Source organism: Formica exsecta, unplaced genomic scaffold (genome assembly GCF_003651465.1).
Source record: "Formica exsecta isolate Colony F162 unplaced genomic scaffold, ASM365146v1 scaffold826, whole genome shotgun sequence".
NCBI classification, from domain to species: domain Eukaryota; kingdom Metazoa; phylum Arthropoda; class Insecta; order Hymenoptera; family Formicidae; genus Formica; species Formica exsecta.
Genome location: NW_021853596.1, coordinates 1,187,480 through 1,213,166, shown reverse-complemented (window position 1 = coordinate 1,213,166; position 25,687 = coordinate 1,187,480). Strand labels below are relative to the sequence as shown.

Genomic DNA, 25,687 nt, shown 5'->3' with positions numbered 1-25,687 from the left:
TCTTTCCCTTCGTTTCCTCTCTTCAAGACTTCAATTTTTCTCTTTATTCCTGTTTTTGACGGTTCCTCCGAGCCTTTCGAAGTTTCCTATACGAGCAAATTTACAATTGTGCCGTCTTGAAACCATCTTGCAATTATTAGAGTCGAAAAAGCATTATTTTACATTAGTAGAAGAGATGCCAGAGAAAAGGAAACAATTTTCTGATACATTTTCATAAACGATAAATAATTCTCACCTGTACCGCACCCGATGTCGCGACATCCGTGGATCCGTCATTGAAATTAGGCTCAAGTTTGACGACTCTTGAGGAATCCTCGTAGCTCGATTCTCGCGAGGAGTCTTTCGATTCCAAAGGGTCGCTGTTTCGTGTCACACGACCTACACATACCCTTTTTTGCCCTTTGAATCTAGTTTCTCGCTTGTACATCGGTGGTGGTATACGTCTCTGGAAGTCATTGATACATTTACATCGAGAGAGACACAATTGCCTCTTGAGTTAATTGAGAATGACTCTCCGTACTGAGGTGGATCAAAATCAAGCGCAAATGACAAATAGAATCTTGGAGGTAAAAGAGCAAAGCTAAAAGCGGCCGAGCTTACAATTTGCGTTTCCGTGGATCGCGGAAGCTCGTCGAAACTATCCTCGTGCCCGTCGATTACCATCGGGTCGTCCTCCACTTCGATATCCTCCACTTTAATATGGTCTTCTATGGAATCAACGGTCGAGTGTTTCGGTAGAAAAGGAATCACCGATGGTTCTTTGATATATTCGGTAGTGTGTACTCTGGTTTCAATATGGCATCGTTGCATCCGCGTTTCGACCCTCGTGTAGAGATTACGGTTACTCTCTTGATTTTTCTGTTCTCCGGAGAGACCGCGTATCTCCAAGTCTGTCGCAGTTTTTATTAGCGAGGGTAGATGCTCCTCCGCTACATCGATGGATCCTCTGTACATGAAGTCCAAGAGACATTCCATCTCTTCCACGGCTACGCCTAAACGTTAAATGTCAAATGTATAGAATGCTCATTTTACAATTCCCCTTAATAAATTTAAAAATAGTGTAAAGTATTGCAAGCTAATTTATTCCGAAATAAAAATAGCAATGGTACTTTTTCAGTTTCTATGCAATATATGTATATGGAGTACTGCTGTCATAGCACATAATAGCTTTACATGTGAGAACACCTTGTATAAAAAGTTCAAGGAATTTCGAGTATTCAATGATTTGGCTTGCAAAACCGAATTTTTTTTTTTTTTTGCAACGTCAGTGAATTCGCAAACGCGATTTATTAAGTATCCGTTTGATCGAAATGTTACAAAAGTTTTGCTAAAGCACGTCATCGATGTATACCTTTTAAAATGAGGATGGGTTGTTCTCCATAATGTTCTTTAAAGACTCTTTCGAAGTAAGGGCTACATGCTGCCAGTACCAGCCTGTGGGCCCTCAACATGCCGCCTTGACAAGCTAACGTTGCATCTGTCAATGAGCCGCTCTTGTAAAGAGCCTCGAACAATCCCGACAGGTTCGCCAGGTGATTGTTCCACGTAAGATTGAACGTCTTCTCGCCCATATTTTTATCGAGTATTATCGAATCCCTAAAATATTATATGCACATAAAACTTCTTTGTAATTGTGTATAAAACAATATATATTATATATACACACACGTTCTCCCATAATATGTATAATAGATAGAATATTCTAAGTGATTCTCGAATTATCAACGATCTATTATATCGTTATGTATTGTTGGATTATGCAATTTTAATTAATCATAACATTAAAAATATTTGTTTTATGCAACTTTGTGTTGTTCTTAGAATGACTCAGAGTACTTTACTTTATTTTGTTTATTGTTATTATATCGCTCTTATATAATATTTATATAATTATATAATTATATATTTATATATTATATTANTATAATTATATATTATTAGTAAAGGCAAAATCGCTTGCACTTTTTTCTCTAAAATAAATAAAAAATCTCGAATATTTTCACTTATTAATTAGAATTGCGGATTAAAATATATTTCCCGATATATCATAATCGAGCGGGAAGACTCTCTCTTAATCGAGTGTAACTTATAAACTCGCGTAAATGCGGCGCAAACATGCCGCACTTATTATCGTAACAGTAGACAGTAGTTATTAATCGTCATACACGCGGAATATTAATATCCTCGCCTTCCGCAATCCGTAATCGTTGCATCATAAGTGAAATAATCGCGGTCGTGGGTCGCGTGTAGTCGCGTGACGCGGGGGCGACGGGGGGCCTCGTGTCGTTTTAATTGACACGTTCCGCACAATTATTCCGATCTCCGTACACAGACATATTCACGAATACACTTACACATTCCTAGTCGATTGTGTATTGCGGAACTCGTTATCCATAGCCGTTTAAATGTCATTAAATCACGACGATTCCGACAGTGATATTTAAGTCTACGTAAAGATTGGTACCGCGCGAGCTCACCTTGGAAGAGGACACTTCCGACTCTGCAATGTCTCGGGATCTCGTATTAAAAACACGCAGTTCGATTTCTTCCTCGAATCTTTTGTCTTTTGTAAACATATGTGCCCTCTGTGCGATTGTAATTCTGTACAACGATGTTCGCAAATTTACGATCTCCACGATAACAACGAATTACCCTTGTGAATTGAGCATAACAGACGTTGTTGGTAAACTGGCAGGGATGGAAATATCGCTCGAGAAAGACATGTCTCGAAAGAAAGTTCTCCAGGAGGGCTACCCAGTATACGACCGAGGGACCGCGTTCAGCGTGTGCGTGTATACGCGTGTGCGTGTATACGACTAGGCTGTAAACGAGACGGATAGTCATGCGCAGTCGTGAACCCTCGCATTGCCTCGATCCATAATTTTGTTGGTGGACCCCCCCACGCGCATTTCCAAGGGATTCCCGTTCCGTACTCGGGAATTGGCCAAACGCACCCTTTTTTTTCCATCATCCTGTCACGACCGGAAGAAACTCGAATGGACGTGGCTCGGTCGAAATGGACGATGCTTTCGCGAAGCGAAGACAATTAGCTTCGTCGTTTTGCAACGATGAATTCTGTTTTTTTTTTCTTTTTTTACTTCGTCGAAATAAGAGGCGCTCGAGGAAGATTTCGCGGAATTTATGTACGTGAAAATCTCAATTGAACGAAAGGAGATGAGAGAGAGAGAGAGAGAGAGAGCAAAAGTCAACAGTGGGAGAGAATCACGTGTGTAGTCGCTCCTGATATAGATATACGTTTCGAAACTAATCGTGTCAGCGCTCATAGAATCATCGCTCGAATAATTTTGCCTTAAATGACAAGTCCCGAGAAGGCCTTGAGACCACGAGCATTTCCGTTTTAGCGTCCGATCGAGACGTTGATATATATATAAAAGTTGAAGAGCGTTGATTCGAGCGAAGAAAACGACGAGAGAGATGATGCTGACGGCGCGAGTGCGCCGATAGAGCGTCGCTCACGTGCGACTTGCGTATATACATAGGCGAGGGGGAACGCGGAAAATGACAAAAAGCAGAGGAGAGCGAGGCTTATACACGTGACTAACGTGTCGAGGAATGCGCGAGTTTAGCGCGAAGGAGAGAGAGACGCTCGACGTCGCGTCGCATCGCGTCGCATCGCGTCGCCGCGCAACGCCGGTGCCCCGCTCGCCCCATGTTGCCTCTCTCTCGCCGAGCTCTATTAATATCCGCGCCTCGACGTCGACGTCGCGCCTCGGATAACGCGCTCCGAAGGGAAACGCGACGAAGGCGAGATCGAAGGCGCGGCTTACCTCTGGCCACGTACCTATTCGGTGTCTTACAGATATCTCTCGCGACCGATTCGTCGAATAGGGATCGTCGTCCCGGCCACCCCGGATGCTGGCTGCGACGTATCCTCGGCGTATTCGAGGGCAGGTAGGCCTCCCCGCAGGTAGACGTAGCGATGGAGCCGGACGACGATGATGAGCGCGATATTTTTCGTTCGGAGGGGCGGTATTCGTATATATCGAGATGTATATATGTATATATATATATATATATATATATTATATATTACTATAAGAGGGGCACGGCGCACACGGTGTAACGACGTGCTGGGGCTCCCTCGACCGAGTCGCGACTGATATCATTTCCAGCGGGGGACTGTAGGATCGGCAGCCAGAACCCCACCAGGGGGTCTTCGTGCAACCCCCACGCGGTGTCGTAGTAGTCGTGCACATCGTCGACGTCGTCGTCGTCGTCGTGTGCCGACCTCTCGAAACCCCCCGCGCACGCATACGCACACGTGCGCACTGTACGTGTAATGCGTGCCACAGGGAGAGTTATCGTCTCTCTCTCTCTATCTCTGTCTCTTTCTTCCTCTCTCTCTCTTCTCTTTTCCATCTTTTTCTCTCTTTCGGCTCAAGCCCCGATTTCACGTCGTTCATCTTTGTCTCTTCGAATCGAATAGTCTCTCCGGTTGTGTACCCGTCTCGCTCCCGCTACGACCCCCTCCCCCCCTCGTGCTCTCGGCCCCCTTCGCTTCGCTACGCGTCGTGCGGGTGCCTTACCAACGCCCGGCGCGTCGCGACGTACCCAGCGACTTTATCCACCCTGAATCCTCGCCTATACAAGGGGTTGCCTCTCGCCAGGCGAGAACAACACTCCTTTCTCTTGGCGCAACGAGCTCGAATTTTTCTTTTTCTTTTTTCTTTTACATTATTCCTTCGCCCCGCGCGTATATAAAGAATGGTGTACGGGGGAGATATTAGAATATTCTCGATTCGCGCATAATTTACATCTGCTTAATGTATAAATGACTATCGACATTTCGATAATGCAACACCGATAAAGGTAGATAATAGGTAGCTCAAGCCGAAGGACACGAGGCATATCCAGGCACATAATGTATGAACCCATGCATAGAGGGTGTGTCTCATCCTGTTACGCTTTATTAAAATTTTATCAATATATTATTTATTAAATATCGTTAATATATCTCCTTATCAAGTGTATATCTTTTGGCCATACTACGTATGTGTATTTGAACCGTCGTCTACGAGACAAGCGTACTCTTCTGCTAGCATCTTCAAATTCCGCTCGAGAGCGAGATATCCGCTTCGCGAGGAGAAAAGGCAAAAATTCATTTGCGAAAATAAAAAATACGCGGCTGGGAAGCGCGTCGACGATGGACGGCGTCGCAACGAAAATTCGAGCCGCTCCTCGTGGCAGACCTTGGAACATGAAACCGCTCGGTGTAGTGTCGCAATACGGCGACACGGGCACTGACGTAATCCCCGTACGTAAACGATTACGCGACCGACTGCCGTCTATGCATTCTGCCGATGCGCATATCGCGGGCAGACGCATCCGACAACCGCCTGTCAATGCCGTCATGCGGGGACGACACGTTTTTCTTTAACGATCCCGTTTATCGTCGGAGAATCGTGATGTTTACGCTGCTCGCGATGCCTTGTACGGTGATCTGGGTATAATTGATGCGGTTTGCACGATGCGAAACCCGCGCGACAGGGGGGATAATACATCCTGATGTTAATAAATGAATTGATTTTTCGTATTGTGACTCTCTCTCTCTTTTTCTCTTTCGGTGACCCGGCGAGTCCAGCGAGTCCGGCGACTGATTTGGGGGCAGCGGGCGAATATCGATTCGTTATTTTTAGGGGCAGTCCATCCGCTGTATGGACCCCACCTACCTCGTTCCCGGGGACCTCGAACGGTTCTTTTTAATGGATATTACCGCGCGTAATTTACACTCTAACATCGGAATTTAAATTATGCTAAGAGTAAAAAAATATTGTTTTTAATCGGATCGAACTGAATTAGTATAATAACTATCTCTTCGTTTTTATCAAAATTTCCTTCCTTCTTTTCTTAAACGCATATATATCCATGATAGTATAAACATAGTAAAATTTTATTTTTTTTTATAAATAGAAAAATATCAAACAAGATAGGATTTATATATTTATAAAATATAACGTCGATTTTGTTGTAATGGAGAGAAAATTATTGTCAGGATTATTCACATCAATCGTACTGTTATGTCGTTTTTGATGTAAACATTCTTATCTGATATCGATAATATTATCTAAAGTTTTTATCTAATATCGATAATATTATATAATGTGTTTATCTTTGTCGATAATATTATTGTCTTACATTGTATTTGCGCCGAGTATTACATCCATGTCAATAAAAATGAATTTAAATTTCACTTTTTACATATATATGTACATTATACAATTATACAACAGCAAACAAACTGTATGTTCGTGTGTATTTTGTATGTTCCTTATAATGAATGTTACATGTTGCCAGCGATGTAATATTGTTCTTATACTTAGAACAAAATATCTAGGCTGCTTTTTATTAATTTAAATTTGATGAATACAAACCTGTGCATACTTAAATTCGTGTTTATTTCTATATTAAAAATATTCGTGTCATTATGACCAGGTATATAATCCGTTGAAGAATTTAAAACTTTCAAAGACTTCTATCCTGGCCGGGTCAGGATTGCAAAAGTAGCTCAACAATTCCTCGTTGAATCCACAATCGCTCAGATTTTCTTGTCCAAAGACGTTAGTGGGTACTTTTGTAACATTATTACGATCCTCATCTTTCGTGGCGCTCGTGTAACCTATGACAAAACTCTTCTCGTTATTTGGTCCACAAGATTTCGCGCCAACACATATGAATATCACATACCTGTGCCATGCTTTGCCGTGGAAAATGGAGTTGTGGATGCCAGTTGTGCGCAGCTTGCCGAATATTGTTCCAATTGACTAGATGTCATCAAATGACAGAGAGAAGGTAACACATGTGGCAAAAGAGGTCCTTTCAGTTCCAGAGAGTAATATCTATCGTTATCAACGCGTACTATACTTTCTCGGACCTTCATTAAGAAAAGTAATATAATAATGTATGTGGTTGTGTATAATAAAAAAATTGATTATAAGCTGTATTTTTTTATATAAATTATGCAATACTTTAAGCGCTTTTAATGTGGCACCGTGGAAAGCCGTCGGAGCTAAAAGCGTAGGAGGAACGCCGGCTAACGCACCGGTTGCCGCGATAGCCGATTTGCAATTAATTAGAAAGTTGAATAATGCCTGCGTCTCTACGCCTTTTACAAAGACGAGCGATTGTTTTAAATTATCTATTTCACTTTCCTTCTCCAAAGTCATCCTCGTCTAAAACAAAACGCAACGTTAGACTGAATTGATATTAGACAATAAATAATTATAATATATATATATAAATACCTGTGAGTAATTAATTCTTTTTATTTCTGAATTTTCTACTCCAAGACTTTTGAGCCATGCATCTTGAGTTTCTTCTTCTTCCTCCTCTTCATAATCATCTTGTTGATGATTCGTTGTATTAGACATAACATCTGTAGTCATAGTAGCGGAATCTCCCCCATCGGATCGTCTTTTAGAATCTTTCCTTAATGGCATAGAGTATTCTATTTCTGAAAAATATTAAGGAAAACAACTGATGGCACAGCTAAATTATATTAATTTTGATCATATTATAAATAAATACATAAATGAACAGAATTTCCCACCTTCTTGTTTTAATGATTGACGAAATCCACGTGTAGTAGGTGTTAGAAGAGCATGAATCTCTGACAATCCACAGATACCAGCAGCACGAAATAGTACTGTAAATGTGTTAGCGCATATATAAAAGTATGGACACTGCCTTGCTCGCAGCAAATGAAACAATGATCTGAAGCTATCGCACCATTCTCTGTGCAATGCATCTTTCATACATTGATTGTTTACCAGTGATATATTATTTGCAAGGCTAGCGCTCACTTTGCCCGCAGAACGTGGGAATAACTCTAACCATGGTAAAGATGGATGCTGCCATATCAAGCAGCATTGATGAAATCTAATCAAAATAGTCAACAAACATTATTAATAATAAACAAACATTAAAAAAACAAAATTAGGCGAGCAAAGTTAATAAAACCAACCTTGCGTTTAGACTAGTATCCAAAGTTGTCTCTTTTTCTCCAATGTCTAGACATCTAACAAATCCTGTGGTACCTGATGCCTCTTCGCTTGTTTTAAGTTTGCCATTCCATGGAAAAGGTTTTGGAGACATAAATCTTATTTTAGTTTTTAACGTCCAATCTATAGGTATATGCTTTTCTCCCTTTGGAACATTTTCATCAGGAGTTTGACTAGTGGATTCCAATTTTGAAAGAACATTGGCGAAAGTTAAAGAGTTGTTTACAGATGAATCTATTGTTTGCTTCCCTCGCTGGACGTCAATATTTAGTAATTCAAACAATGTGTTGTCGCTACTTATTTCCAATCCAGCTGACGTTATATTCTTCTGTTTCTTGCACGATTCATTAATTGCAAAAGGATTTTTACGTTTCTGAGGTACATGCTGCATTACACTACTATTGGAATTAATTCCATTTAATTTTGTAGCATTACATTGAACTTCCCCAGCGTTAATATTTGTTTTATTTATACGTGCTTGAAGTGCGCGTTTCTTTAACTTCATACGATGTAATTGCATCACTTGATCGGGACGCGTCCACTCTAATGTGCTTGTATTTCCCGATTCTGCCATTGTTGTGTGTGAAGTCAATCTTGTCATATGCTGCTGTGTCAAAAATTTATATATATGAGATAATAGAAAATATAATCAATCTCACGTTATATTAAAATTTTTATACTTACATAATAGTTATTATTAAACAATTCCAAAAGTTTATCTAAAAATCTAACCGTAATTTCTTACTACAAGAATAATATTCAATTGAATTAGTTTATTAGTCCGTTTAAAATTATTGTAAAAAGAGAAAAAAATACACATTGTTCTTTATTATTCGCCGATCATTCATCAATGTCAATTAATCGTCAAAATATCAGCTTATTGATAAACAGGTTACATTAAACTGACTTGAATTAAAAATTACTACGCGACGTTTAACACTTGTCAGGGATACCAACAGCAGTGTCGGAAAATGTAACGTGTGAACTCGGCTTGGATGCTCAGCCGATCGATGTGATTGGTTCGTTACTTCGATACTTCGATACTTCGATACTTTCGAGAATCGCAATGTAGCTCATTCGACAGTTTCAAATCCTTCACAAAAATCGCGTCCACGAATCGCTCCTTGTATCGCTCCGCGTTTTTTTCGCGATTACTGTCGAAAAGTGAGTCCTGCGCGCGAAAGATTATTGCTAGTGTCTCTTATAAAGTGTTAAACATTGCCCGTAACGTGTTAAACATCGCGTGCGACCGCTATTGTGCGACAGTATCGCGATTTCAGTGCCGATCCGTTTGTGTGTTCGCGGAATCCCGTTCGTTACATCACGCTCTCATCGAAGTTCGGTGAAAATTGCGTCGACCATTATGTATCAAGTATGTATATTTTGCATCAATATTATTTTTTGCTTTTTTAGTACCAAAAATAACATTGAAAGTTTTATATCTGATTTAACATATAAGCGATGTATGTGTGAAGAAATAAATCTTTACGATCAGAGAGAAGCCTGAGAGACGTCACAACCCGTGTTTTAGATGATCCCTCGAAATGATACGCTTTCTGTGGACATCGGCTATATATTCAATGTCCACAAAGGACGTATTGTTTTGAGGAATCACCTAAAACTGGACCGTGACGTCTCTCAGGTTTCTCTCTGTTAACGAGACGGCACAATATGGCGGAGAAATATATCTCGTTCCCGCCGAATTATAATTTCGCTACAAGATACTGGAAGGTGACGCCACCTTGTGAGCAGGCACGAAAATAAAGTACAGTATTAAATTTGAATTTATTTGCACGAGACAAATCTTTCAGGAATTTATATGTAAATTTCGATATAATTTTTTATATAATATTCTAAATTTATACAATAAATTCTATATTTATGCAGTAATTTTTAGTTATTGCATGGCAAGGATTAAATAAATCCTAATATAGGACAAAGATTTATTCTTAATTTTATGTCATATAATACAGAAAATATCTAAATAAATAAAAATACATAAATATGTAAAATATATATCAGGATACATTAGAAAATTACAAATAAAATTTTGTCCTAAATTTTGTTGCGAATTATAGATTGCATGATATATATTATAATTACCTAAAAAGCAGGCTTAAAGTAGGTTGAAATGATTAAACGCGAAATAAAGTACAACGTTCGAGCCTTACTTTTATTTCGAAACATCAAAGTTTTCCGACGTTCAAAGTCAGTCAGCAGCGCATAAATCAATGACAAAATGACCGTTGATTATTATCGTCGATTCATTAAGCATCTCCGCGATGGCGAATCCCTCCCTTTCGAATTCCTCGATTCGCGTGTCGACGGTTCAAGTCTGATTCACACTATCCGTACAATTACCGTCAAAACCGATTATCCATATGAAAGATTATACATTGCAAAGATATTTTGCAATAATTGCAAATACATTCCGCGATGTTATTTTAACGTCCTCGAAAAATTGCAGCAACGTTGAAATATCCGTGTTCTGAAAGAGAATGCTGTACAATATTTTTAGCATAAAACATAAAGTATGTTGAAATGGCAAAATTATATAGCACAATGTTTTATTGATTCGGTCTGTTTTCTGGCGATGGCTATACGAGTCGTATGAATCAAGCTTACTCGATCGATCCGCGAAAAGCGAATCTAAAGCGACGCGTACATTGACAACATCCATTGATCTAAAAATGTCCTCGGGAGTAGGAAAGGAAAGTAGGAAGAATTTGGAGCACTAAAGACTCCGATTTATTATCTTATTCTCATTCTCTCTCTCTCTTTTTCTCTTTTTTTTTTCTCTCTTTTGAGCGCTCTTTTGCCACACGTTCTCTACTACAGTACTTTTCTCGCACTCGCACATTCTCTCTACATTCTTGTCTTTTTTTTGGCACAAAGTCATCCGGCACTAAGTAGCTTAGCGGTGACCAGTAATGGATGCCTTCTTCACCGTGGCCACAGTATTGGTATGAAGAAAAACATCGATAGGATGTGCGACAAGCTGCTACCACTTCCGGAGAAACCTTCGACGCCGTTGCTGGCACCGGAACTTTGAGCAGCCTCGGCTAATCCTACGAAAATTATATCTTTTCACTGAAAAAAAAATGCGAAATCGGTTCTGCGACAGCGGAATCGATTGCGCTGAAAATCCACGCACATACACATACATACACACACACATATAGAAGCTCTAAAGAGATTATGAAATTATATTATGACAATCAAGTTAGTATCGTTCGCGAGAATAATTTGCTCTACTTACCACCGATAATGGATACGTGATCTTTTCCACGTGATGCTCTCTCGAAACCAATTTTAATCTCTGAAAATAGATATCGGATAGAGTTTTGAAAATTTTGATACATCGCAGATCGAAAAACCATAAAAACACATTCACATACGCGTAAACTTACCGTATAATCTCAAAGTTCCGTCCGCCTTTCCTAGACTATTCGTTGAGACGCATTTATAACTACCGACGTCTTTCTCCGTGAATTTTTTGATTAAAAGCCACATCAGGACCGTGTATCCCGTACGTTCCTCTCGCACGTTATATTTAGGGCTACGCATTACAGGAATAAGTCTCAGAATGTTTTCCAAAAGAAAAATAGAAAGAAAAATGTTCGGCAAGTAGTAAGGAATCTCTATCGAACGAGCACTTTTAGTTCAATTCCCATATGGCACAGAAAGTTTACAGAAACATTGCAGAAAAATATATTTGCAATATATTTGTAACATATGTGCAAAAATTGTTGACTTAGTAATGTTGAAATGTCCATCTTTCGTATTAGTTGCAGAAAACGTAACGATTGTGTGTAACATACTAATATAATATTAATAAACATATTAATATAATTAATAAATACTTTTCAATCTATCATAATTTCGATATTTTTAAAATTATTCTTGCTAAACAAATTCTCTTAGCGAGATCCAATATCATATTTGATTATAATATTATTTATTAACATCAGATTTGATTGTAATATTTTTATTTCAATATTGCTGCGATCTTGTGTATTAGAATTTTACAATTTCGATGTGCCTTTATACGATGTAGCTGAAAAGTTCTGTGCTATATGGATTTTATCGTTACTTCATATCTCGAGCAACGTTATAGCGAGCAATTATTTGTATTAAGAAAATAACGAGCGAAATAGCTCACCCCTCCAATAACATTTCGTCTTCCGTGCCTCGTTGATTCTTTACCCAATAATTGATCGTGTTCGGAAACGCTTCGACATAGCACTCTAACTGCACGTCCGTACCCAGAGGTGAGCCCAATAGTTGGTTGGGTGCTTTTACGACGGGTGCAACTATGGAAATAAAGCAAGTTTAAAAACCGCGAACAAACTTTTTTTTTGTCGAATATATGCATATACAAGAAAAGTTCCAAAATAAAATTTCCTTCGAGAACGAAACGAAAATTTGATTTTTATAAAATGCTGAAATTTTGCTGAACATACATATCGAAACGAGAAGCTCACGTCTTATTTATTTCTTCATACAATTTCCAAATAAAAAATTGGATCGGAATTTTTATACAAAGAAAATTTAAAAACGGGCACGGTACATTGAGATATATTTAACACGTTTAAAAATTATGCGAAAAAATGAATAATAAGAAATAAGCTTCGCATTCTCGCAAAATTTTCGTGCGTTCAAATTTTCATTTACGTTTTCAAAGTGTGCTTTCTTTATTCTTGAAATTTTCCTTTTCGAAGCAATCGCGACAACTCGCGTCGATCGAGCGATTGTTTTTCCGAGTCGATTAGCGAATTATTTTCCGAGAGACGATCGGCGAAGTGAGGCGAATCGAATCTGGATTGAATCGGGACGAATCGAGCGAGCGAGCGAATTTGAGCTTACAATTCACAGCGAGCGTCACCCGCTTGCTAACTGCTGGCGGCACGTCGTTGCTGGCGATGCAGAGATACGCTCCCATTTGTCGCCTCTCGACACGGTGGAAATGCAGCAGCGAACCGTTGTAGTGGTCGTGCCTCTCGAAAGCGCTACCACCTGCGTACACGGGAGAACAGAGAATACTTTGTATTCACCAAAAAAAAAAAAAAAAAAAAAAAAAAAAAAAACGATCGATCGCGATCCCGTTCTTGGTTTTCTGTTCCTTCTCAATGAAAACAACAGAGTTTGATTACATCGGATTTTCATTATTCTACCTTCCGATTACAGTACCGAGAGAAAGACGAAACAATAGTTAAAAGTTTGATTGGAAACGTACAAATTAGACTAGTAGACTAGGAAACGGGAAAATACACGCTTAATTCTTTTAGACTATTTATACTTGGGAAAATTCACCGAATTTCTTAGAGTCTAAGACGAGCGCGCTTGTGCCCAAGATAAAAACTCCTTTGATGAGTCGTTCTTCAGTATCGTTTGTCATTTATCGATTTCTATTTGAATTTTTGATTATAGCAACCAGTATTGCGCAGGGTAAAGTTTTTAATACGAAATTGATTTTTATATTTTGTTATCTAGGCTGAAAATCGACCAAAAATGATTCAAAACGTCATTTTTAATGCATACTTATCAGTGAAATTTAATAACAAAAAGTTTACGCACCGATAATGTCTTGGCTTTTATTTGCCAATTTTTCCACTTATAATTAGTATTGATAATGACCCCGTTGATAAAAAAATATAGTCGCGCAATTACGCGCTACGGATTCGTATGGATAGCCGGTCGTATGGATAAGATAGATAGTTATAGTCGATTAGTTTGATAACTCGAGAGGGAGAGAGAGAGAGAGAGAGAGAGAGATTCGCGACTGTGAATACGTAAGCGTATGTGCGCCAATTTGCGCTATATAGCCCGGCTCTCTATGTAATGTACACGCGCACAAACCGAAATACCGTCGAGAGAGGAAATCCTCTCGATTGTGCGTCCCGCACCCTCCGCGTTCCATCGCCACCGTCTTCGAGGCCAGTTCACAAAGAGGAACTTGTTTCAACGAGCTTACTCGTTACATCCACTCGTCTACGTCCTTACGCCCAATCTAGGCAAGAATACGAGTTCAAAAAGTCTCCCGTTCCCTCTCTCTTGACTTATTACCGACTTTCCTCGTCCGGTAGCTTTCTCACTGTTTGAGTTGATCTTCGGGATCGCGTAAATCATCGTTGTCTCATTTTTTTTTTTTAGATATGAAGGAAATATCAATAAACAATTGCAAATTTTTGATGAGATTTTACATTAAATTTCTTTTTTAATAGAGGTTCTTTTAAAAAATTTCGCGCTTAAACTATATATATATATATATTGCAGAAGACAAATAAAACAAGTGTGTTTCGATATAAGCGCCTTATATACTCGCGCGTTAGTATACAATCGAGTCAAATTCCTATGAATAAGAGAAAAAATACTTTTCGCAGCTGAACAAGAAAACGATTTTACGAATATTGCCGTTCGGTATAGGAAAATCGATGGAAAGACGACAATAACGATAACTGCAATCGGGAAAGGATTCGTCCGCATTCCCGGACTTCGATAATAGGTCGCGCTTTAACGCATCTCGACCAGGTAACTACGAGGTAACTAAGATATTAGTGGCATTTAATTATCCCATTAATATTGAATTATGTGTTGGAGCGCGTGTAACAACTACCACTCGTGAGAATTTCGCATCTATCTTTAACGCGCGTTGTGGAATCACGTACCTCGAGTCGATAGTAGGCGAAAAATTGAAGTTTTAATTTTTTATTTATCTATCATCATTTTTTATCGTTAACTTTATATCGTGCTAAAATAATTTTATATCCAAATTGACGAAAGATATCGCGTCGATTATTGTATATCTTTTTAACATTTTTAATAAATTATTTTGCATGAATAATCAATTTTAAAATTTCATAAATAGCATAAATTATAAAAATTGATGTATTGATAATGCATTAAAAAAATACCTTTAAATACTTTATCAGAATGTATCGTTCATGTATTCGAATGACGTGTATATTTTAAGACATTTAGACTTGTGGATGATTTTCAATCTTGTGCTTCGTGGCAACGATTAATAATGATGTACACAAATAAAAAGAACCGAAATTTCAATTGTTCGCTTTGTCTTAATCGATAGTGATTCTTACCGGCTGTAGGGGCCCTTATGACGATGGGTTCCCCGTCCTCCCTTCGCCAGGATACTCTCGGAGGTGGATGTCCCGTCGCACGACAGCTCAAAGTCGCGTTGTCGCCCTCGGCTACTGCCAGGTCTGCGCTAGTATCTCCGTAAACGATATCGGGTGGCACTGCGGGGCAAATGTTCGTACCGATAAATACATGATGGTCCACCTGCCATCTCTCAGCGTGCGACAGAGTATCTTCTCCCTCTCTCTCTCTCTTTCTTTCTCTCGTACAAGTACTTTATGAAAGTCATTACGTAAAACTAGCACTTTGTTGGACCTCGTCTTTGAAAGAACGAGTATCTTCAAGGAAGTATTTACGGTAAAGGCAAGAGAAAGAAAGGATGTAGAGCACAAGGAGCGAGGATAGTTACACTTAAGCGGAATGTTCGAGACGAGGGAGGTAATTTTACGGCGGGGAGATCTTTTGTACGTTGGCATACGCGTTTTCCGGTTGTTCGTTCGTTCGAGCAAAGGATTTTGCATATGGGACGTTCCTTTTTCTCTCCTTCCGCGTATCGATTTGCATGTTCTTTAAATAAATGTTTAAATAAACGCTTATGTTATGCATTACTTTTCATACGTTCAACGTTCAATTTTGCGGCGTTTAACATTACCTTTGATATCTATAATAACCGGCATAATTAGAATCAGTTTTTTTGCGAGAAATGGGAAGAAGAAAGCAAAAAGAAAAAAATATATTTTGATACATAAGCAATGCGATTATCATTAGAACCAACAAATATCCGAAAAGGAATTTTTTTTTGGTATAAATGTTTGGATTAACTTAGATATCACGGATCGTTTTCATTTTTACATATATTGTAGAGGGTACATTCCTAAGTAATACATGTTTTGAATTTTATGGCGCTCTCTTCTGGTTCCAGAGATATGCGATTTTGAAGTATTGTAAAAATAACATTTTAAGAAAATGAAATTTAGCCCCAACCTTGATCTTAATCTTGATATAATTCAACTTTATTATAAAATAAACGCATGAATCTTTATTTAAAGATTTCCTTGTTATTTTTATACATAATAATAAATATTTTTTTAAAATAAAATATAGGTAAAATAAGAAAAATATTACAAAACGAAACAGTATACAATTGTTTATATCTTATTAAATCATATCGGCAATTAAATGTAAACAAAAAGAAATTCTTAACAAAACTGAACAGTAATCCAGAAGCGTACTGACAGTGACTCAATAACACACAAGTAAATGTAAACAAAAAAATATAAACACGCAAGTAGGATATAACGAAAAGATTATACAAGTAAATACGAAATTGATGATATTTCAAAATCGCATATCTCTGGAACCAGAAGAGAGCGCCATAAAATTCAAAACATGTATTACTTAGAAATGTACCCTCTACAATATATGTAAAAATGAAAACGATCCGTGATGTGTAAGCTAATCCAAACATTTACCTTTTTTTTTTAAGAACCTGTATCAGATGCAAGCTGTATCAGATGATCCTGAATTCTCGATCAATCAATTATACATTCTCCGCAACGTTGTTAGATTAGTTTGATACGGGGACAATGGGGAAGCAGAGATAACCGAGCTTACCGTGTATGTCGAGACAACCGAGCTCAGATATCATCGGACTGGTGTTGATCTGGCACATATAACAACCTCTGTCGGTCTCCTTCAACTGACGAATGTGCAGGCGCCACGTGCCGTTGACGACTTCCTCCGTTGCTTGGCTACTCCCCGTCACTCCGAAAGTGCCGCCGGACGCTCCGCCGGACCCGGAACTTCCGCCACTCTCATAGGAAACCGAGATACGTGCATTATGCGTCACGATCCGGGTGTGTATCGAGAGGATTGTCTGATCCGAGTTACGTAGCCATCCAACCTGGAAAGCCCGGCAACGCAACGCGAATATGCAACTGTCGTTTCCTCGAGTAGTATTAAGATCGAATAAAATTGACGGTATTTTATTATATTCTAAAAGAGCACGTCATCTACTTTCTGAAAGATGACAAGTATACGGAAAAAAGAAAATACAGACGGTAGACGCGGAAAAGAATTGTAAAGTATAATTATGAGGAGTATAAATTAAACTTAAATACACATGGAAGAAAAAAAAAATAAAAAGTAGAATGGAAGAGAAAAGAGCTTATGTACAATCTTGTTAGGACGAGAGAAAAACTTGTTCTTTTTTTTTTTTTTCTTTCTGATTTCGTATTTAATTTCGAGATTAGTTTGACCAGCAGGCGCAATTCGACTTGATCTAACCACGATTTGTTTTACTTCTGTTGGCTTTATTTCATTTTATTTCCGATGGAGAGGAGTGACGCGATATGAAGATTAAGCGCGCGTGCGAAGGAACAAAAAGAGATACTACTTTTATGGCGAATTTTTCACTCGTGGCAATTCAATTTTGTTACGTAGCACGTCTCTAGCGAACGTTACGTGACCTTACGTTTGCGATATCAGAATAGTCGACATTTGTTACGTTGCGTTTTGTCACATCGTACCTTGGCTTGTACCATTTCCGTCGCGACGAAAATCTGAACGATTTTCGTCGAATGCTGACACAAGCGTTACGCGTTGTTTTAATTCGAATTTACATCGATACGATTCACCCGTGAACCGGAACGGTAGTCATTTTTAGCGCTACGCAAAAAAAAAAAAAAAACGTTGTGAAAGAGTATAAAAACGACTCTTCGAAATGCGACCACTCGCGGTGGCGATAAAATCCAATTACGGGATAAAGGGCCATCAAGTGCGCGGCAAATGCGTGCGCATTTTAATCCACGTGGCTCTCTTATTCGCGCTTACGCACATTACCTTTTCCAATGTCATTACCTTGTACTTGCGAATGCTTATATTGCGAACGCTGCAGGAAAAGACGACCTCGCGGCCAATCGCGGCAGTTTGATTTCCAACTGGTGATACAAAAATCGGGCCCGTGGCAGTGCTCGTCGAATCTGAAACATTCAATTTTGACTGAAATAACATTCAAGTTTCGTCGTTTGATTTAAAACGAGATATCACAGGGAGAACTGGGTCGTCGTCGCGGTGAATCCTTCGTTAAGTTACATTCAAAAGATTTGCATACATTTCTAAATATATATTTCTACATACATGTGATTGCGCGCAACGATAGCCCGCTCCCCCTCCCCTTTTCACCCCTCCTCACCGTTGAGCATACAATGAGTAATAATAATTTAATGCCACATTACGTTCACTATTTTTTAGCCCGTCCACCGACGGGGAGAGATTAATGGAAAAATATTGGAAGGCGGAAATTTCATCGTCACCCCCATTCATTACGTTGACAGTGAAATTTCCTTTGAAAATATTTCAACGGGCCGTGCCAGCGGGACGGTAATAAGTGCATGTCGCAAAGTTTCTTAAGCACTATCAAGGGTAGCTAATTATCGCATGCTTATTCACGCCTGTTGGTGGATTACGACGTCCCTAAACAGATAATGTCAAGTGGTTCAAAGTTGCAGGGGGTAAACTTGGTCTCGAAGCGTCAACCAACTTCGGGAACGGCTTCGTACGTGAAATTCTCGTTCGGGAGATATAGGGTCGGGCGATCTTTTTATTTTACACTCTACGGGACGTGTTACGAATACTCGATAAATAAGCGGTCTTTGTGCGCCGTGAGAGAATAGATATTTATATTTTAAAATATTACAACCGCGCTTTATCGTTTACCGTAACGCGCTTTGTCGCGCGTTGTCTCTAATGCGCAAAATATAGCGCACGCGAAAATATAACATTTCGAAAGAAAAGAGAAATGAAAAATAAGCGGAAACGGAAAGCGAATGTAACATTCAAATTTAAATTGCTATGTACGATCGTCTTTATTCCACATATCCGCTTTATTTTGTTCCGACTTGTTTCGTTTTCTCCGTCTTGGCTTCCACTCGACCAACAGAAGCTACATCCTACTTAGGCAATATCCAAATTGCCCTTCTACGGATTTAAGACGTTTTTGAGATGACATCGCGGGACAAATCGCCGGGGAAATGAAACGAGCTGCCAGATTAGACAGTAGCAGCAGTATCCTCGTAGCCGTAAAAAAAGGAAAGAAAGAGGAGAGAGTCGCGCCGGTGTAGAAACTCACACTCTTTTGTACCGAGTGAACGACCCAAATTCTCCGAAAGACATGGAAGGATAGATGAGTCGAGAGAATGTAGCAAAAGGGAGGAAAAAACTCCAAGTTTCTTATTGTTCACGTTATCCTAAAATATTCTGCTTTATAACGCGTCAACGCGATTTAATTTCCGTTATCGTAGGAGTTTTTTATTTTTCTCGGAAAATATATAATTCCTTATAAAAAAGAATATATTATAAAAAGAAGATTTAAAAAATATTATAACGAAATAAAACGTAAAAGAAGGACGGTACACAACAAAGTAAAAAATATGTACAAAGAATAAAAAGGGAGAGGGAGACGACCGCGAATAATAAACATATATACACAGCAAAGTAAATTAATTAGTTAAATTACTAAATGTATTTGGCGGCCAATATTTAATTAAAAATGTGTGGCCAAGTAATTTCCGACAGTAACTATTATAATAAGTATCATTCCCGTATATTTGTGTTTCTGTTTTGTTCTTTAACAGGGATATGCATTTTATATGCCGGTGGTGAGTTTGAAAAAGTGTACTCTGCCCTATCCGAGATATTCGAGGCAATCAACGGCTGGACATTCCTTGCATTTTTATTACAGGTAATTTACTTGCCACTTTCTTTCACAACTTTGCGACTTCGCGATACGATTCGCGGAGCAAGAGTGACTCTTACGTTTGGAGTAAAATTTTCGGTTTTCGCGTCCCGCGAATAGTATTGGCGTATGAAACAAAACACATCTATCACGTTAATAATGATGACATCTTTGACATTTTTGCGTCCGCGTGTGAAAGTACACTGTGACTGGAATAATAACGCACTCCCGTTATATATGTATATTACTATGCTTTCCGTCAGCACCGATAACCGAGAGAAAATAATCAATCATCCTCGACATTCTGCAATTTTCTCGCCTTCACTCTCTTCTTTCTCTTACATCATTTCTTATCTCGAGTATTTCAAAGTAAAGTCAAGGAATCAATACGGTCGCCGCGTACCGCGAGCAATCATTTTCTCGCCTCAAACGGATACCGACAGGCATGTCGAAATCAAATTCCAAGCACAACGTGTATTTCGATATAAATATATATTGATGCGCGCGCGCGCGAGAGAAAGGATGACGAAGTTTTGATACGTGTCTGTATGAGTATATATGCGATTTTTGATACGTTCACTTTCTCCATGGGGCTCGATGGCCAGTTTCCGCTATGTAGCGAGAAAGGAAATCACCTTTTGACAATTCCTTTTTTCCTCCGACCTCGATCGATTTGTTCGCGAAGCGCGCCGCATATTCTCACGGAAATCACTAAGTTATAAACTCGGAATGCTACGTGCGTTTGGGAAACAAGGAACATGTATCTCGAATTCTATCTCGATTTGTGGAAAATCATGAGACACGTTTCTTCGATGCTCTCGTCGTTTAGTTACATTAGTGCTAGCGATTAATAAATAAAAAATATAGAGTAAAATATATAACTTTTAAGACAGCGAGACATCTCTGAATATTTAGACACATAGGACGAATAGAAAGGTATTACGAGAGAAACTGCAAACAACACTACTTATTATACTCGTATAAATCGCTGAGAAAGATATATGTACGATTCAACTGGTGTAACGTGCAATGAAAGTTATTATTAAACGTCGCACAGTGATTTCCGAGCTAATGAGGAGCGCAAGAAGTATAAATCTCTCGTGTGTCTCGGTATATACATATATGTATGTATGTATATGCGCATGTTCAAGTACGCGTATAAACTTCTCGTGAAACTTCAGACATCTCAGGAATATTCCAATCTCTGAATATACCGCGAAGGCAGACGGCTCTAAATATGAAATTCTCTTAAGCGGAACGGGCACGCGAAGGGAATTCTTCCACAGCTGGCTATATACATGTTGTAGCAAATTTTTACTTTCGTTCGTACGTAACGGCATGTATATATGATGGTCCGTTGTGGATGATAGGGGATGATTCTACATGAAAAGAGATGGGTCGAAAATGTGAAATGAAATCTTTTTGTGTCCAATCTTTTTTTTATAAAAATTCTTTTTATAAAACCTTTTGTAAATTATCTATCGATCTTTCTCTCTCTCTCTCTCTCTTCTTCTTTTTGTGTATATCGTAATCGTTTCGAAACATGTTAGCGTCAACATGTATATACATCTGTCTATTAAACAGGAACGTGAGTCACTTCACGAATTATCGATACGATCGGTTTAGCGACGTGTAACTATAGTTCAACAGTGGCATGTCCGTGAACGAAGGATAACCAACAATTGATAGTCATACTTCTCCTAGTTTCTGAACAACGATATATCGATATACAGATATATAAGCAGGATTGGAGCGGATAACGCGCGCACGCGCTCGTATAGTTTGATAGAACTTGGATGGAACTTCCGATTATTATGCCAATTCCCGAGCAACTCGCTCTTCGGCTACTCCGCTCTCAGAGATTAGATTCATCCCTCCGAAAGATATAATCTCCGGCGTGCTTCTGGCTAATAAAAAGACGCTCACAGGGATTGCGATGCGCTAAGCTTTTTGATATCGGTTCACTAGAAAACGAGCAATTTCTTTTTCCACGGAAAGAATCTTACGATATTTGTGTAAATTCAACTGCAATTTCACGGAGAGAAAATTTTACAGTAAATTACATGGAAAATACATTCTTTTTTACAACATTTATCGGAAAGCTGAAATATAATGACATTTAAGATATTTATTACTATAAAAATTGTAAATTATGTATTTGTTCTATTGTTTGTTAATGATCATGCATTTGTTTGTGCATTAAAATATTTGAATAATTACAATACTCCTTTATAAAATATATAATATTAATATTACTAAAAAATATCGTGATTTTTTTTATATGTTAGTATGTTCCACGATTATAAAAATTATATTGTAATTTTTCCTATAATATTTTCTCCTTGTTCAACGGAAGTATCACGAGAGCATTACAATGTCATTTAAAATTCCAGTTTTTGAAAACAAACGAAATATGTTTTCGATGCAAATGCGGACGCGAGCGAGCACGAGTGAAATGCGGTGAATTGACCTGATCGGAAAATTCTGAGATAATCGCGTAACAACCTGTGTCAGAACGTCAACAACGGCTCGGCATCTAGAACAGTATACCAGTTCGATATGCTATGTATATGGCATCATATGTGCACGCGTCGAGTAGCCTGGCTGCGTTCGCAACAGGTTCTCCTCGACGTTCCAAGTTTCTCTCGGTTTCCGTGGGACATGGCGTGTCCGTTATAAAACCGCCGCAAAATCGAATAATTAAATCCTCCTGTAAACGATCGAATATCAATTTACAAGTCGAATATAGAGGATAATCCTCTGCTGTGTTGATACAATCGCGCGGAAACGTGATAATTCGATGTGGAAAAATCAAAAGAGTGGATTAAAACATTTTCATGCAAGACTTCGTTTTCGGAAAAATCTATTTTGATGATTAGATAATAAAGATGTCCTTTATCATTTTTCAGCTGAGATAATTTCAAACTACTTTGCGATTTTAATTATTCGGTTGCAGTAATTATTAAAGAACAAAAAGGAGAATTCAACATCGTATTTAAAAATCTAATGTAAATTGAATAAAGTTATTTGAATAAATTATTTGTTTATAAAATATTAAAAGAGAGATATTTTAAAATAAAATTTAGAAATATTTATTCTCTTAAATAGAATATTTTATCTTTATATTCTAAAATAAAGAGCTATTATTTTTGAAACGAATTTATCAATTTATATGTAGAAGTTACGCTAGTTTAAAATAAACAAATATATATATATATTATTATTAATTTTTTAATATTTATAACTGATTTTCATAAAGCTTTAAATAAGAAAGACTTATTCTACATTTTACTCTTGTTCTTTCGTGTAAAATTAACTTTGTATAAATCTCCAAACAAGAATGTCTAACGTTTTCAATTATAAATCTAATCATCTTGAAATATAAACTTGATAGTCTGATAAATCTGATAAATTCTGAAATATTAAAAAAAATAAGTACTTTGCTCTAAAATCAACGAGTGTTTATCTTATAATTTACTGACCACGTCAGAATATCTCGGAAAAACTTGTAAAATTGTGGAAGTGACTCGGGAGCAATGAAATACGATGAAACACTGAAAACTAAAACTTTCAGTTAACTGATCTCTTTGTATCCGAGGAAAGTTTCTAGGTCATTTTCTGTCTCGAGGGGAAGCGACATCCGTAAACAAAAAGGAGCGTGTCGGTAATTATAGGCTAGTTAAGCACTCGATTGAATTATAAAGCGAATGACGGTGCGTTCGCGATTGGAATACCCTCGATATGATATTTTCTTGTAGAGATTAGAAATCCGGATACAATTCGCGCTCGAGTTCCGTTTGATAGATTTTCCATTATTCGCTATTATTAGCAATTAATTTTCGATTATCCGCGGCTTCGATTATGTCATGTATTAACCTTCCATCGACGTCGTCAAATTTGATCGAACGAATTAGTGACGCGTCAATCAAACCGCATACATATCTATGTTTTAGCGCGCGTAATAAAAAAAAAAAAAAAAAAAAAAGTGACAAGGAGCAAATATTTTTACGATATTTGAATTTCTGTTATTTTCCGAGCGCCTCGGTGACGGAGCGTCGGCTAAACGTTGACAAAGTGTGGTTTGTCTTTCTTGCCTCTTGCGAAACTATATAGCTCCGTACAAGCGCCGATGTAATCTGCTCGCTAACGATGTCGACGTGCATCGGGATCCGTACTTAATTAATCCTCGAACGCGGATTCTGGAACGAGTCGTGAGCGTGAGCGCGGAAGCGCGAGGAATCAAAGGATAGAACGCGCTTGTACCCGCGTTGAAACTTGTTTATTGAATTGCTACGTCGTACTGCGGTTAAATGCGAGGGGATGTTTAAACTCGTGGAAGTGAATTAAGAGTATCGAGTAACCTCTGCGAAAGTTTCCGAGTTTCAAGAAATTAGCAAAGTTTGAGGCGGTACGACGGCAGATATGCGCACGGAACAGAGCGTTCCGCGAACGCGGCGAGGAAGGGGGGAGGGGGGGGGGAGGGGAGAGGGAGCGGTTCGATGCCTCCAAATAAGTCCGCGCCTTCGGCCAAATAAAATTCCTCCATTACTACCACCACTCTCTGTTACTGTGCGCGGCGCCCGATCGCTGCTGAAATTACCCAAGTTTTCGGTAAAATGCAATATTTTTCGCGGAGAATGTATACCGCGCGAACGCCAACGCATTTGCCGAGTATAGCGGCGCGTATATATTTCCTTAGCGGAAAACACCGAAGCTCGGAAACGCCATTTGCCAAGTTCTGACATTTTGACGCAATAGACGTGAGACAAGAACGCAACACGAAGAGGGAGGAAGAAAATGAATTCGAAATTCGATTCTGACGCGTTTCACCGTGTGCATATTATTTCGCGCGCGTGTCATTCATGTTCAAAAACTCGGAAAAACGCTGTCAATTCAACGATCCGGTGGTAGGATGGTCAAATCCATTGAACACAATCATATTTGAAAAATCGATTCTCCGCAACGGCGTTCAAGTTTCACTACACTGATGATATTTTGCACTCGGGATTTGTACAAGCTTTCAATCAAAACAACATCGATGAATATAGTTTTCACCTCCGTACGTGTTTAAAAAGAAACATCGCGTATATCTTTCACTTGTATCTTTCATTATTCAAAATATATATTATTAGAGGATTTATCGTTGCACGTATTCCATCTAAATATATATTTTGGGAATAGAGAATAAAGCCAAAATTGCTCGATAGTTTTCGTTGTCGTTCGCATATTATAGTCATATATCGATTTTGCGATTCATGAGATGGATATATTTCGATGGAAATTGTGTGTATATTCGCCGCGCGACGTATCCATCGAAATGCTAAAACGGGGAAAAAACGCGAGTGCGAGGAAACAGCGATTGAAGAATTGAGAGTCTTGACTACTGAAGCGCACTTTAAGCGCACTCGCGATGCACACTTGAGCCGAACGCCATATCTATTTACATTTGAGTCAGTGGATATGTCGAAAAGTGTCGGCCCCTTCAATACCAAACGCTCGTGCATGCACAAAACTCTCCAATTCACTTCTCGTCTCGGATAATCTTCCCGCGTCTCTACTCGACGAGAAATCCGATTTGAAAGTATCACAATTATTTAAGGAAATTTAAATAATTATTACCGTGTTTTTTTTTCTTTTTCTTGCTCTCTCTCTCTCTTTTTGTAAATTATCAGAAACTGCGATTTGATCGACATCAGAGAAAAACTGTCGTGGATCAGTTTTGTACAGTGATTTGTCATTTGTGATATAACAAAAAAAAAGATCGATTGATTCTACATCAACAAAAAAAGTCGAAAATATAGAATAAAGTTCTTTCATGCCAAACTTTGCTTTCGATTCG

General features: G+C 38.5%; 3 protein-coding genes across 10 annotated transcripts in view; all 3 read right to left on the bottom strand.

Moving 5' to 3' along the window:
• Positions 1-4,127, bottom strand: part of LOC115244604 (zinc finger and BTB domain-containing protein 14-like) — a 5,703-nt gene extending 1,576 nt beyond the window's left edge. For 2 of the 5 annotated variants that reach the window (XM_029822385.1, XM_029822386.1), the window contains exons 1-5: positions 2,355-2,477; positions 1,352-1,596; positions 601-992; positions 236-445; positions 8-86 (exon numbers count right to left, since the gene is read on the bottom strand). In XM_029822385.1, the coding sequence (XP_029678245.1) occupies positions 8-86; positions 236-445; positions 601-992; positions 1,352-1,596; positions 2,355-2,395 (967 nt within the window). In that variant the 5' untranslated portion in view covers positions 2,396-2,477. Of the gene's footprint in view, positions 1-7; positions 87-235; positions 446-600; positions 993-1,351; positions 1,597-2,354; positions 2,621-3,788 lie in introns of those variants that run through there. The other 3 variants (XM_029822389.1, XM_029822388.1, XM_029822390.1) reach the window with 3 other exon arrangements.
• Positions 4,128-5,895: 1,768 nt separating this feature from the next.
• Positions 5,896-8,967, bottom strand: LOC115244656 (protein downstream neighbor of son homolog). 2 transcript variants are annotated; one of them, XM_029822487.1, is made up of 7 exons: positions 8,703-8,967; positions 7,982-8,625; positions 7,568-7,896; positions 7,263-7,471; positions 6,987-7,190; positions 6,706-6,892; positions 5,896-6,637 (listed from the first exon to the last, which is right to left on the bottom strand). In XM_029822487.1, the coding sequence occupies exons 2-7, from the start codon at positions 8,617-8,619 to the stop codon at positions 6,444-6,446; spliced, it is 1,761 nt and encodes a 586-aa protein (XP_029678347.1). In that variant the 5' UTR covers positions 8,620-8,625; positions 8,703-8,967; the 3' UTR covers positions 5,896-6,443. The 2 variants fall into 2 exon arrangements, with proteins under 2 accessions (XP_029678347.1, XP_029678348.1); XM_029822488.1 differs by having other exon boundaries at positions 7,982-8,622.
• Positions 8,968-10,169: 1,202 nt separating this feature from the next.
• The window catches only part of LOC115244651 (lachesin-like), a 29,847-nt gene continuing 14,329 nt past the window's right edge, over positions 10,170-25,687 (bottom strand). For 2 of the 3 annotated variants that reach the window (XM_029822478.1, XM_029822479.1), the window contains 8 exons: positions 17,973-18,094; positions 16,728-17,016; positions 15,116-15,274; positions 12,885-13,034; positions 12,181-12,331; positions 11,429-11,577; positions 11,278-11,337; positions 10,170-11,086 (listed from right to left, as the gene is read on the bottom strand). In XM_029822478.1, the coding sequence (XP_029678338.1) occupies positions 10,962-11,086; positions 11,278-11,337; positions 11,429-11,577; positions 12,181-12,331; positions 12,885-13,034; positions 15,116-15,274; positions 16,728-17,016; positions 17,973-18,094 (1,205 nt within the window). In that variant the 3' untranslated portion in view covers positions 10,170-10,961. Of the gene's footprint in view, positions 11,087-11,277; positions 11,338-11,428; positions 11,578-12,180; positions 12,332-12,884; positions 13,035-15,115; positions 15,275-16,727; positions 17,017-17,972; positions 18,114-25,687 lie in introns of all 3 variants that reach the window. The other variant, XM_029822480.1, reaches the window with a different exon arrangement.

Excerpts from the sequence above, each read along its gene's own strand:
- LOC115244656 (XM_029822487.1), bottom strand. The coding sequence starts at position 8,619 with ATGACAAGATTGACTTCACACACAACAATGGCAGAATCGGGAAATACA. Across the intron at positions 7,897-7,981 it reads GATACTAGTCTAAACGCAAG|ATTTCATCAATGCTGCTTGA; the intron begins GTTGGTTTTATT and ends TATTTTGATTAG. Across the intron at positions 6,893-6,986 it reads CCACATTAAAAGCGCTTAAA|GTCCGAGAAAGTATAGTACG; the intron begins GTATTGCATAAT and ends TTCTTAATGAAG.